Source organism: Vombatus ursinus, unplaced genomic scaffold (assembly GCF_900497805.2).
Source record: "Vombatus ursinus unplaced genomic scaffold, bare-nosed wombat genome assembly UNPS02014793.1, whole genome shotgun sequence".
Classification (NCBI taxonomy): Eukaryota; Metazoa; Chordata; class Mammalia; order Diprotodontia; family Vombatidae; genus Vombatus; species Vombatus ursinus.
In genome coordinates, this window is record NW_020954571.1 from 15,071,683 (window position 1) to 15,086,255 (window position 14,573).

The window sequence follows — 14,573 nt, forward strand, 5'->3', positions numbered from 1 at the left end:
TCCATTCAGCTGTCAAATTGATCTTCCTAAAATGCAGGTCTGATTATGTCACACACACCTCCCCCTCCAACACACATTTAATAAACTGCAGTGGCTCCCTATTACCTCCAGGATAGAAGATAAAATCCTCTGTTTAACTTTCAAAGCCCTTTATAACCTGGGTCCTTTCTATCTTTCCAATCTTCTTACACTTTATTCCCCTCTATCTAGTCTATAATCCAGTGACACTGGCCTCCTTGCTGTTCCTTACACTAGACATTCCACATCCTGACTCAATGCTTTTCACTGCTGTCTGCCATGGCTGGAATGCTCTTTCTTCCTGGTTCTCTTGGCTTCTTTCAAGTCTCAGCTAAAAATCTCACCATTGACAAGAAACCTGACTTTTCCAGTACTCTTTAATGCTAGTGACTTCTGTCTGAGATTTCCTTCCATCTTCTCTCTCTGTTTTCTCATCTTTTTCTCCTTCCCTTCTTCCCATCTCCCTCCCTCTCTCTTCTCTCCTTCCTTTCCTCTCTCTCTCTCTCTCTCTCTCTCTCTCTCTCTCTCTCTCTCTCGTTCCCTATCCCTCTCTCCCACTCCCTCCCCTTTCCCTTTATCTCTCTCCTCTCTCTAGCTATATGTATATCTATCTGGTCCATATGTAATGTTATTATTTATTTATTTTCATTTTTAGTTTTCAACATTCACTTTCATAAGATTTTGAGTTGCAATTTTTTTTCTCCCTCCCTCTCCTCCCCCACCCCAAGATGAGAAGCAATCTGATATAGGCTATACACGTGCAATCTGTATGTAATTATTTGCATGTTGTCTTACCTACTAGAATGTGAACTCCTTGTGAGCAGGAGCTGGTTTCATCCCTCTTTATATCCCTAGCATTTAGCACAGTGCCTGGCACAGAGTAAATGCTTAATAAATGTTTGTTGACTAACTGCAAAGCACTTTAAATACATTCTCCCATTTAATCCCTACAATAGCACTGAAATGACTCTGAGTTGGTTGTAAGTCTCAAGGAAAGATGCTTGGCCTCTCTGCATCCTCTCTTGGAATCAGCCAGAGGGTAGGACTCATGGATGATACTAGTTCAGTCTCATTGGATCAGAGTGTTCTGGGTCTCAAGTTCCTGCAGAAAGGACTGATATGGAAGTGTCTCTTCTACCCCCACCCCCATAATACCCTGTTACTCCTGGGGTGTTTATTACATCCTTCTCCTTACCCCCAGGAACATCTATCTATGCTTAGGCAGTTGGTAATGGTGTGAGTGTGTGTGTGTGTGTGTGTGTGTGTGTGTGTGTGTGTATGTGTGTGTTTCACATTTGGGGGAAAGGGGAATTTTATTCTTTCTCTAGGGCTCATGCCACCCCAACTTTCTGGGTGGCAGAGTTCAGATTTGGGGTTAATGTCTTTGCTGGATAGAAGTAGGACTTGTATGGGGAGTGGTAGCAGAAGAGGCTTCTGTAAGTGCACACCTAATCCAAGCCCTCCCTGCCCCAACAAGGACTAGAGTCTGAGGTTCCCATGAGGTTTCAGTGAACGAGGTTTACCTTGGTGGACCAGGCAAATTATTTCCCTAATGTGGGCTGGTGATGGTAGTGAATGACAGGTTGGAGTGTGTCACAGAAAGATGTGTATGTTGTGTTATGTGTCAATCACAGAGAAGTGTTTGTATGTGTCCCTGTGTAGGTGTGCACATATGTGTCATGTGGTTAGGGCTCGTGTATGCCAGTCACAGCTTGGTATTTGCATATATATTTTTTTTTCCAAAGCTTATGAAAATGAAGCGTTCCTTCTGTGAGCGAATTCGTGTTTTGTTTTTTTGTCTGTGTGTGTGTGTGTGTGTGTGTGTGTGTGTGCACACGTGTGTGCGCTAAAGGGGGAGGGAGAGGTGTATCTGCCTGGCCACAACTCCATGCTGGCATAAGTGGGCATATACCACTGGGAGCAACTACTGTTAGAGGTTTGGTTGCCTTCTATTTTCCTTGGATGCCACGTTGCTGACCTAGGAGAAGCAGAGCTACACAGGAGTGTCTGAGTATGCCATCACATGCCTCCACTGGCATGGACATTGCCTGTTTTTAGAATGTGTGACTGAGTCCCTTACTCAGCCTCATATTCTATGATAAGGGAGAGGAGGCAGCTTTGTGCGCTGGTCCATACTGGGACTATGGGATCATGGAAAGTTGTGAGGGGATTTCCTATGGGGGCCCTGTAGGCTTGGGGAGTGCTAATTTTTACAGGAACAATTAAAGTTGCCCATCCAGCCTTCCACAAACAGGCATTGTTGTGAGTCCAGCTGGGCCTAATGAAGGAAAGAACGTTGGATCAGGGGTCCTGACTAGGGTTCTATTCTCAGCCCTGCTACTGATTCATTGAATAACAACAGGCAAATCATTTCCCTTCCTTGGACTTTAGTTTCTTCCTCTATGAAATGAGGAAATCAGAGTAGATGGTCCCTAAAATCCCTTCCAGCTTCAATATCCTTTATTCTAATTCCCCTCTTGGCTCTAACATTCTATGCTCTATGTTCTAGGGTCCCTTCCATTCTTGACATTATGTTTTATGTTATAAGGACTCTCCCAGCTCTGACAGTCTGTGAATGTAACATTTGTCTAAGCTGCTCTCTGATAGGTAGGGGAGGAGAAGGGGAATGGTGATACTTCATTTCCTGGGTGTGTTGGGTTTCAGGAACCAAATCCCTAAAGGGTTGAAGCCATGTTCCCGAGTGAAACCAAACAGGAAGCTGACTATGGGGGAGGAGTGAGATAAAGGGAGAGAGAATCTCCCCTTTCTACCCTCCCCAGGGGGTTCCACATCATCAATGTGTTCCCCCTTCCCCTCCCCCAAATCAGGCTGCATTTGTAAAATGAAATCAATATTGACATGGCCAGGATGGTATTCAATTTGTCCTGATCACTGGGCTGCGGTGAGTTCTGACAGGGTGCGGTGTAAAACATATGCTCAGGATGTAATTTCTACTGTCAACATGATGTACAGTAGGCCTCTGCCAGGCGCCCTGTGTAGGGGGAGGGGGTGGGGGGGGCAGTCAGGCGAGAGGAGTGCAGTCGGAGGGGCGGGCACTGGTTTGGCACTGGGGGTTTGAGGGCTGGGGCCAGTAACCACTGGCCAGGTTAAGGTAGATTCCAACCAGGGTGAGAGGTAAAGGGTGATGATTGGTATGTTTATACAAGGTGGGGTTGTGCCCCTCAGAGAGGAGCATGGATGGCCTTGAATACAATCCAGGTGGAGGTAACATCCCTGCTTAGAGTCATATGGGGAATATCCCACGTCTCTAGGAAGTATGAAGAGTCCAGGGAATCCCTAGAGTATTCAAGGGACTCAGGGAGTCCCTAGGGAGATATGTGGAGCCTGGTCCATCATTACAGATTGTCAGACCAGGGCAGATGACTCTATATCTCTCCCTTTCTTTTATTCCTTCAAAAATCTTGGGGAAATTAAGTTAAAATTATCATCAGAGGCAGCCCAAGGGATGGGGGTGGGGGAGATGGGTAGTCCTATGCTTTTGCCAAAATGGAAGGGAGCATTAGGGCTTGTATGCATGAGTCTCATTCTTATTTTAGCATCAATTGGTGAAACTGCTACTTCTCTCCCATCTCGTGTTTCTCAGAGTCCCTGTTCACAAATAAGTTTATAGCATTATAAAATACAGAGGAGGAGGAACTCTAGAAATCATCTAATTCAATCCTCTCATTTTACAGATGAGAAAAAATGAGGCCAAAAGAGTTAAGCAACTGGTCCAAGGTCACATGGGTAGTAAACAGCAAAAGTGCAGTTCAAATCCAGGGCCTCCAACTCCAAGTTAAGAGAGTCTAGTTCAAGTGCTTTTAGATCATAGTCACAGATTTGTACAACCATTTCTTAACACCCCTTCCCCCCAACATGAGCTGTTGACACATGAGCAAATGTGTATGACTCTTGGTGACTCTGGACACATTTGTTTCTTGGTTATTTATAGTACTGTAAGGCCTCGGTAGAGTAGGCTCATCAATAACTGGAGAGCACAGACTATGCGTGGCCTCTGCCCCCGTGGGCCCAGGGCTATTCTGTGACACAGTGAATTAACCAGGGCTATGCTGGTGCCCGGGGCATTAGGGGCTGCCAGTAAGAAACTAGGGCTTGCTATGATGTCCTTGCTCGCTCTCTACCTTTCATTTCAGCCTACAGTGAGGATCAACCCTACGACTTCCACTGGAACTGGAAATGTTTGGAAGTCAGGAGGTATTATCACATAGAAATAGTGTTACCCAAAGGGGTTAGGTACCTTTTGGAAAGTCTATTGAACCCAGAATACTACCAGTGCTGATAGAGATGGTCAACTAGAGTTACCATAATTAACATTGTTTCTCATAGGAATATATATATGCATGTATATGTGTATATGTATGATATACATGTATATATGTGTGTATATACACACATACATATAAATACATGTATATATAAACAATGTTTCTAAAGGAAACTTCATAGGTAACAACATATATGGAAGAATGTTTAGGCAGCTGTTTCTATGGGGGCAGTATAGGGGTAACACTTTCTATGGGACAGTTTTATAGGTAACATGTTTCTTTGAGATAACAAACAAGTGACTATGTTTCTATGGAGCCATATATGGGTAACAATGTTTTTGGGGGGTCACACATGAATAATATCTATGTGGGACAGTGTAGTCAGTCAAAAGGTGCATACTATGTGCCAGGCATCATGCTAAGCCCTGGGAATACAAAGAAGAGCAAAAAAAACAGTCCCTGCCCACAAGAAGCAGAGACAACATATAAATATTTAGGTATATACACAGTTTGTTGTTTGTTGAGTTGTTTCAGTCATGTCTAACTCTCTGTGACTCCATTTGGAGTTTTCTTGGCAAAGACACTGGAGCGATTTGCCATTTCCTTCTCAAGCTCATTTTACAGATGAGGAAACTGAGGCAACAGGGTTAAGTGACTTGCCCAGGGTCACACAGCTAGTAAGTCCTCCTGACTCCAGGGCCAGCACTCTACCCCCTATACTACTTAGCTGCCCCTAGCTGAGGGTGATTTGAAAGGAGAAGACATTAGTAGTTAGAGTAGTAGTGGGAGGAGGAGGGGAATACCTGGAAAGGTCTCTTGTAGAAGGCAGGATTTGAGTTGTGTTTAAAGAAGCCAGGGGAACTAAGAGGTGAGGCAACAGAGCAATCCATGTATAGGGGATAGCCATTGCAAAGGCATGGATGGAGAAGGGAGATGGAGTGTCATGTTTGAGGAGCTCTAACTAGATCAGTGTTGTGGATCATAGAGTTTATGGAGTAGCTTAAAGTGTAGGGATACTGGAGAGGTGGGAAGGGGCCAGCTTATGAAGGGCTTTCAGTGCCAAACAGAAGAATTTCTATTTGATCCCAGAGGTAATAGGGAGTTATGGAAAATCTTTCAGTGGGATGTGAGGGGGAAAGGGGGACATGATTAGACCTATGATTTAGAAAAATCACCTTGACAGCTGAGTAGAGGATGGATTGGAGTAGGAAAAGATGAAGCAGGGAGGGTAGTTGCAAAAGAATAGGACAGAGTCAATGAGTGCTTGAATTAGGGTGGTGATTGTGTGGGTAGAGAGAAGAAGACATATGTGACAGATATCGTAAAGGTAGAAACAATAAGATTCAGCAATGTATTGGGTGAATGAGGAGTTGAGGCTGACATTGGGGTGTGAGCCTGGATTACTAGGAGGACAGTAGTATCCTTGGCAGTAATAGGAAAGTTTGGAAGTGGGGGTGTTTGGGTAATGTGTTCTATTTTGGACATGTATTGGGAACGTGTCCTGTGGAATATCTAATAGATAGATAGATAGATGGATGGATGGATAGATGGATGGATGGATGGATGGATGGATAGATAGATAGATGGATAGTACAGAGTCTCTGTCCAGGACAGAGCCTTGGGGGACACTCACTTGGGCATAATTTGGATGAAGACTCAATAAAGGTGACTGAAAAGGAGTGTTTACTCAAATAGGAGAAGCAGGAGAGAACAGTGTTGTAAAACCCATGAGAAGAGAGAGCATCGAGAAAGAAAAGATGATCAACAGTGTCAAATGCTGCAGAGAGGTCAAGGAGGATTAGGTTTGAGAAAAGGCTGTTAGAATTCCAGTATGAAATGATTAGAACACATCTATGGTACAAATGGGGAGAAGAGTTTTCCTTTCCCTTCCCTCACCTTCGGTGGGATAACCCTGAACTGGTATTGTCAGGGAAGGAACAGAGGTGAGAGTAGAAGTTGTGTGTGTGTGTATGTGTGTGTGTATGTGTGTGTTTGTGTGTGTATGTTTTGCTGAGTATGAAGCTATAGGGACCTGTGCCTCAGATTCTGAAGCGTATAACTGATTTAAAGAGTTTCCCTGCTAATAACAATGGGGAAACTGAAGGGAGGGAGGAGGGAGAAAGCTCTCTCCTCTGCCAAGTCCTCTGCTCTTTATTCCTTTAAAATTCTTATACATAAATCTGGTTACAGCTATAACTAGTACAGATCAAATGGGGTTTGGGCTCAAGGTATTTGATCATAATTGTGAACCCAGGGGCACATTTCCATAATCCCTCCCCATGACAACTGTCACTCTTGTATCTTACCTTGAGGTACTCTATAGGCCCAGGGTGCAACTCCCCCTGAGGGACTTTGTACCTCTCTAGTGTGCTCATCATATAATACTGTATATTATCTGTCATTATATGTCATAGCATAGTCATTGCAGATATATATAGGACTCATCCATGAGACTACAGATGAATTTTTTTTTTTAGGCAATTGGGGTTAAGTGACTTGTCCAGGGTCACACAGCTAGTAAGTGTCAAGTGTTTGGTCTGAGGTCGGATTTGAACTCAGGTCCTCCTGACTTCAGGGCCGGTGCTCTATCCACTGCGCCACCTAGCTGCCCCCCAGATGAATTTTTAAACAGTACTTGTATAGTGCTTCCTCTGTGCCAGGAGTCGTGCTAATTGTTGGCAATACAAATACAAAAGTGAAATAGTCCCTGCCCTCAAGGAGCTTCCATATACATACTACAAGGAAAGATAACACATAAAGGAGAGTGGTGGCCAGACAGCAGACCAATGACTGAAGCAATCACTTTCCAGAAGCAATGGTAGTATTGATCTGATTACTTAGCCAAGAGTAAGAGGTGAAAAGTGGGTAGAAACCTTATCAAAATTTCCCATCTTATCCACTGCTCCATATACAGTAGGTACTTAATGAATGTTGCATTGCATTGAATTAGATATGGTAACCCTATGTGAATGTTAATGGTGTGCCTTGGACCACAAAGGCCTGAAATGTTATCTAGATAAATCTGAATTCACCTATATAGTAGTAGAAAAACTGAACCCTTGCTATCCTGGGCATTTCATCACAGGGGCTTTGGGGCAAAATTATTTTTACCACACCCTCCAAATGGCCCTGAAAGATCGTCACAGCAGGAATAAGATAGGGTTAACTGGTAGGACAGTAAGCTCATGCCCACAGAGAGCTCTCAAAGGATCTTGGGCTGAGTAATAAATGAAGGCCCTGAAGCAGCTGAGCCATGGCGATTATGCCAGGCAAGAGTAATGCTGAGGGGGAATTGGGAAATTAGGAAAGGACATGCAGTGTGCAGGAATATCTGCCCTCAGGAAAGAAAAGAGCAGGCCAAGGCTGGAGAAACAGTGCTGGGTGCGTAGTAGGCACTCAATCAATGTGGGGTGAGCTAAATAGGACTGAGCTCAAAATAGTAAGTCAGCAGGCCCAAGAGGGTGGGTGTTCATTGGAAAGAAAAAGAGAGAAACTGCTTGAGAAATCCCAGAAAATCCAGCAGCTAGCAATTCATTATTGAATACCTACTGGGTGTCCAGCCCTGTTTGAGCTTCTACTCAGTGCCTGCTTTCCAGAGTAGCAAGGTGTAATGAAGACAACACTAGAAATGGAGTTGGGAAGCCCTGCATTCAAATTTCACCTCAGACATTTACTAGCTATGTGACAATGGACAAACCATGCAATCTGCCTCACCTGTAAAATGAGGATAAAAACACCTGTGGGGTCCTACCTCAAATGGTTGTCTGGAGGCTCAAATGTGATACTTATTTCAAGCACCTTCCAAACTGAGGAGGCAGTGGAAAGAGTGCTGGATTTGATGCTTAGAAGATATGAGTTCAAATCCCAACTGTACCACTTGCTAAAAATCATTTACCCTGTCCAGGCCTTTATCTGTAAAATAATAAGCTTGTACTAAACCACCACTGCAGTCCCTTCCAGCTCTAAATCTATGATATTATGAACCTTAAAGCACTATATAAATGTCAGCTATTATTACTGTGTACACAACCTTATGCTATTGCTTACTGACAGACTGCCTGGTTCTGCATGAGTCTTGATCAAATGCTTACTGTGTGCCTAGCTTTGCGCTGGTCTTTACTGCTGAATTCTATTTGATCAGCATTTATTCAGCACCTACTATGAGCTAGATGCTGTGCTAGATGCTGGGGATAGAAATTCAAACCCCAAAATAGTCCTTGCCTTCAAGAAGCATGTCTTCTCCTGGGGGATAGAGCATATAAACAAACAAACAAACAAATACAAGATCATTTGAGGAAGGGGAGAGTGCTAACAACTAGGTGGCTATGGGAAGACTTCCCAAAAGCACTTTTGTTGAGCTTTGAAAAAAGCAAGGGATTCCAAGAGACAAGGAGGGAGAACATTGCAAGCATAGGTGTTAGCCAGTGCAGCACACAATGCTAAGATTGGGAAATGATGAGTAGGCCTGTAGAAGAAAAGTGAGGACTTTGAAGGAGAACTCTAAACGCCAAGGATATGAGTTTGTATTTTTTGCTAGAGGCAAGAGAGAATTCTTGAAGATCCCTGAGCTGAGGACTGACATGACCATCAGACCTGTGCTTTAGGGATGATTCTTTCAACAGGCATGGAAAATGAGCTAGAGAGAGGAAAGTGGAAGCTAGGAGACCAATTAGAAGGCTGCTGGGATCCTGACCCCATACTCATCTTTACTAGCCCTGTATGAGTTCTTGTTGACATTCTATTGTGTGTTCTTTGAGCTTTAAAATTCTAGACATGTTCGGAGGCCATCAGTCTATACTGTGTGCCCAAGTAGTGGTAGAGACAGTAAGAGTGATAGCTCAAAGGAAGAGATCTTCATGGGCTGGGAGGGTCAGGGAATATTTCCTGGAGAAGGTAGAACCTGATCTGAGCCTTGAAGAATGAAGGTTGGATGAAGGGTTCTGGGTTTGGGGATAGGGAAAGCATTCCAGACAGGGAAAGCAGCAATGACTGCTGAGTCAACTCAACCACACCTTTCCTGTGGTTCAGAAGCTGCTGCCCTAAGTCTGATGAAATAGTATAGTTGATAGATCCATGGTCTTAGCAGGAAAGCAATTAGGTTCAAATAGTGCTTCTGGGACTTAGGGCAAGTCACCGAACCTCAGTTTCCTCTTTTGTAAAATGAAGATGGCTAAACTAGATGACCTCTAAGATCATTTTGAATTTTAAGACTATGATCTCGATTTCTATGTAATATATACTCTTTACTAGAAGAGAAGCATAGACTGTCAAAACTGGAAGGGCCCCTAGAGCAGAGAATGTTAACCTTTCCTCCTCAGACATCACATGGCACTTTGCTTGTATACCTCTAATGTATTTACTCTAGAATGTTGTACATTATAGTTTTCTATGTTTGTGCCCTAATTTGCTACTATACTGTGAATTCCCCATGAGGGCAGGGGCTGTGTCTTATCTGAATGTTGGGTCTCCTGTACTAAGTGCTCTGCACAGAAATAATACTTAATAAATGCTACTTGTTGGATAATGAGAGAAACCTTAGAACACAGAATACCAGAGCTGAAAGGGACTATAGAGACCATCTCCAGGATAAATTTCAAGTGGTCCATGAACTTGGATGGGAAAAGATGACATCTTTATTTTCATGAATCTCTAACTCAAATTTTGCATTTCCTTCAATTATGAATTAAAAAAATTTTATTTGAAAAAGAGGTCCATAGACTTTGCCAGACTGTCAAAGGGGTCCCCAATTCAAAAAGGTTAAAATCCCTAATCTAGCCCAACTCTTTCATTATAGAGATGAGGAAACTAAGACCCAGGGAAGGGAAGAAACTTGCTTGACATTACACAAGTAACCCTGTGGCAGGGCTGGAGCTAAGGATTGTTGACTCTGAGTTTTGTACCTTTCAGTGCCCTAGGCTGCTCTCACTTGGCATCCAAATTCAGCCCTGGGAAGTGGGAGGAGAGCTATGTGCAGGGCTACCCTGAATTTGGAGTTCAGGATCAGGTAATAGTGTGAGACCAGAAAGGTGAGAGGCAGGTGAACTAGACTGTTGATAACTAGCAACTGCTCATGTGTCCAAATGTCTCTGGAGACTCCCAAAGCCTCTGGGATCTGGAAGGGAATGGAGCTATCCTTTTTTTTTTTTTGTGGGCCACTGGAGGATGATAGGGACAGTCTCGGAGACTATCTTCATAGTGGAAGAAAAATGGACTGAATAGTCAGCCCTCCATCCCAGCTCTTTCGATTATTAGCCGTGTGAACTTGAACAAATCTCTAAGACCCTAAGTGGCTAGCAATAGAGTCTTGGGCTTGGAGTCAGCAGTAGGACCCCAGGCAAGTCACTTAACATCTCTGAGCCTTAGCTTCCTCATCTGTAAAATGAACTAGTTGGACTAGATGGCTCCAAGGCCCCTCCCAGCTTTCAGTCCATGATACTATGAGTCGTAGTCTCCTTGGATATAAAATGGGAGTAATAATACTGTCACTCCCTTACCTCTCAGAGCTGTGGTAAGGAAAGTACTTGGTAAACCCTATGGTGCTACAGAACCGTAAGCTGCTCTAAGCTGGGGTGGGGGGTTGGAGAGGGTCCCTTAACAAAGCCGGGCCTTGCTGTTGAGAAGAAATCTTTAGCACTGGTAAGGATATTGGTGTGAGGAAGCAGCTGCTGCCTGGGGGCCGCTCTGGGCCCATGTCCTGCCAGAGGGATTAAATCGGCTGCTTATGAGCCCTGACGGAAAGTCTATAAACAAAGGAGGGTGATGAATGACCCACTCGCTTGTCGGAGGAGCTGCCAGTGGGGGTGGCAGGGTCGGCACTGGGGCCAAGCTGATTTAATGTCAGTGAGGGCTGTACTTATGTAGTGTCTCTCATGCACGAAGCTTTATTAATGTCGTCATTACTGCCCCAGAGAGGGAGGGACCGGCCCATTAATAACACCCAGAGACAGATCTGCCAAGGCTGGCCCTGTCACCAAACACATGCACGTGGGTGTAGGCACTGCCGTTAAGGCAGCTGTGCAACCTTTCTCAAGTTCCTTTCCCTCTCTGGGTCCCAGGTTCTTTATCTGTTAAAATGAGGGGGTAGACTAAATGATGCCGAAGGTTCTGACATTCTCTCCAGTGCTGACACTGTATGTCCAAAGGCCCATTCCAGCTGTTCTATTCAGGGACATGCACACATAAATGGGCACCCACAGGTCACAGCAGGTAAGAAGAGAGCCCACCCAGGAAAAATTTACACGGTTGGGGAATTCAGCATATTCTGTTCAGGATCTCCCTTTACCCCACTTAGCGTTTTGAGATCTCAAGCACCCTCCTTTGTAAAATGAAGTTGGAATGGTTGGTGTCTAAGGTCCCTTCCAGCTCTGACATTCTGTGTTCCATCTGTTAAAGTTGAAGGGGGAGGGAAAGGGAAAGTTCTCATCTTCCTAACACGTTCTGGAGAGATTTCCAGGACCTTTCATTCATATCCAAGTAGTTCCACATATTTATAAACCTAGAATCTACAAGAAATGAGTCTGGGTTTTAAAGAGATCATACTTCAAACCAGCTAGATTGTGAGTTAAAATGGACAAATCACCTCTCCTCTTATTTAGAGAAGGAGTAATGGAAGTGGGAATAGGGGACAGGCAAAGAGGCTGAGGAAGAATTGCAGATTGTTAGGGTTGGAAGAGACCATAGAAAAACAGAATTTTTAGAAATGAAGGGGATCTGAGAGTACTTTTGGTGAGGTCCAGGGATTCCTAGTTTTGGTCAGCCATGGAGTTCCTCCACTGAGGACAGGCTCTGGGGCTTGGTAAGGAGACTGGTCTAGCTGAATGGAAGGAGGTGTTCCTGTTTCTTCTCCATCATTGCTTCCCCTATATCCCTTCTTACTTCCCATGGGAGGAGGCCTCAAGCCATCTCCCAGTCCTTTCTTCCTCACAATATCTCCCTGTTGAGCAGTGATGGGGCTTGGAACTAGCTGACAGAGCCAAGGGAGCTATCTTGGGCTCTCTAGCCATTCCCCAGAGAGTCATAACCTTCCCAAAATGAAGGCTTGTGTGTCAGAGACCGTTCCTTGTCTATAATTCCAGTCTTATTTCAACTGGGGCCTGAATGTAGGGAATAAAACCTTGATCTGTAAATATTGGCATCAGGCCCTGGATCTCAGCTAATCTGGAGATGATTTATAGACATACTTCTTCCTCAGTTTCCCAGTCATGCCCTCTTAAATAAAGATTCCTTTTGAGTCCCCACAATTCAAACCCCATAAATGTCATAGCTTCTGGGTGGACCTGCTTAGCTCAGAGAGAGGAGGAAAGAATACATTTCAGGAGACTATGTTTTTATAGATAAGGCATAGATGCCTTACCATCATGTGATATCTTTCAAGGCTCAGTTCAGTGCTACCTCAGGTGTTACCTCCTCAAAATGCATTTTCATTCATTCATTCATTCATTCATTCCCCCTGAAACATTTGTCCTGTTCTAAGGTCCCTTCCAGTTCTAATAATCTAGAATTTGCTAACTATATAATTTGGTCCAGGCATTGCCCAAGGCTGCATCTCAGGTGGAGAATAAAAATTAGTTCAGAGATGACTGATGGGTGTTAGGGCAAAAGAGACATTAGGGTCTTTTCTTCAAGAGGGCAGGGTCATCTTTACTCTGAGGTTCATAGGGTCCAGCCTCAACTTTAAGAGGTGAATCATAGTATAGAGCAGGGGTGGGGAACCGGGGGCCTGAAGGCCACATGTGGCCCTCTAGGTCCTTGGGTGCAGCTCTTTGACTGAATCCAAACTTCACAGAACAAATTCACTTAATAAAAGGATTTGTTCTGTAAAATTTGGATTCAGTCAAAGAGCTGCACCCAAGGACCTAGAGGGCCACATGTGGCCTCCAGGCCCCCGGTTCCCCATCCCTGGTATAGAGAATATTTGAGGTGGAAGTACCTGAGAGACCAGCCAGATTAGTATTTTACAGAGGAAGAATTTAAGGTTCCTAGAAATAAAGTGACTGGTCCAAGGTCAGTAAGAAGTTAGTGACAGAGGTATGATTAGAACCCAGGTCTCCTGACTTTTAGGCCAACCAACTATACAGAGATACTGATTTAGTGGAAAGGCTCATTGGGAATGAGTAGTATTAGGGAAGTTTGTATGTGTGTGTGTGTGAGTGTGTGGTGGTGGTAGTGGGGTGGTGGTATAGGGTTGGGGGAAAGAAGGGGTGGTAGGAAAGGGAGGACTGGAGGGAAGAGGCACCATAGGATTTAGATCTGGAAGGAACTCTGGAGATTATTTAGTTTATCCAGAGGGGTGACAACCCTTGCTCAAATGCACATAAGCAGTAAATCGAGAGGGAAAGAGTCCCACACGTGGAGTGTGTGAAAGGAAGGCAAAGGTGAGGTAGCGCTTCATAGGGAAAGGGCGGTCAACGTCCCCTCGCAAAGTTGCCGCTGACATCTCTCTCTTTCCTCCAGGCTCCTGGAGTGGGCCACCCAGACAACAGTCTGCCCGCCTGACCAGGCCCAAGGAAGACTCCGCCACGAGCCTGAAGCGTCCACTCCCCAACCACTGCCTCGGAGCCTGGAGATGGCCCGGCGTAGCCCGGGCAAGAGCGGAGTTTCTGAGTGATCTCGAGACCGTCGCCCGACCGGGGCAAGGAGTCGCCAAGCCCGGAGTGGGGGGCCTCCGATGCGAGCGGCGATCCCCTATCCAGTTGGGCGCCGCACCAGGGCCCCGCCCCCGGGGTCAGTGCTTCAGTCCATCCTGCCCCACTGAGCCAATCGGACGTGCCATGAGGAGCTCAGGTGTCCCAGCACTGGCCTGACCTTGGCCCCCCGGGGGGCCTGAGACCAATATGTGACCGCGGCTCAGGTGCATCCTGGGGCGCAGCCTCTCCGTCCATGTGCCTGCGCCCGGTTCTCACCACGGAGAAATATGAGGAGGCCGTGCCCCGGAGCCGGGGGGAGGCCTGTGGGGGCCAGCTTGTCTCTGCCGCCGCTGTTGCTGCCTCCGCTTCTTTTGCTTCTGGGAAGCTTGTGGGCTTCTGGGACCCCAGCCATATCAGGGCCAGAGGAAGACTACGGAGCCCTAGCCAGTGGTCGAGTAAAGCGAGGCTGGGTCTGGAACCAATTCTTCGTGGTGGAAGAGTACACGGGTACCGAGCCCCTGTATGTGGGCAAGGTAAAGTTCAGGGGGTGGGGGGAAGGAGATGCTCTCTCCTCCCTCCCTCCCTCCCTCCCTCATATTTTTTTTTCCTTTTCCTTCCTACCTTCTTCCTCCCCCAACCGGGG

At 45.5% G+C, this 14,573-nt stretch overlaps 1 protein-coding gene across 1 annotated transcript in view; it reads left to right on the plus strand.

Annotated features, from left to right (window-relative positions):
- Positions 1–13,869: 13,869 nt before the first annotated feature.
- The window catches only part of CDH22 (cadherin 22), a 98,626-nt gene continuing 97,922 nt past the window's right edge, over positions 13,870–14,573 (plus strand). The window contains exons 1-3 of the mRNA XM_027869661.1: positions 13,870–13,888; positions 13,941–14,087; positions 14,132–14,463. Coding sequence (XP_027725462.1) covers positions 13,870–13,888; positions 13,941–14,087; positions 14,132–14,463 — 498 coding nt within the window. The remainder of the gene's footprint in view (positions 13,889–13,940; positions 14,088–14,131; positions 14,464–14,573) is intronic.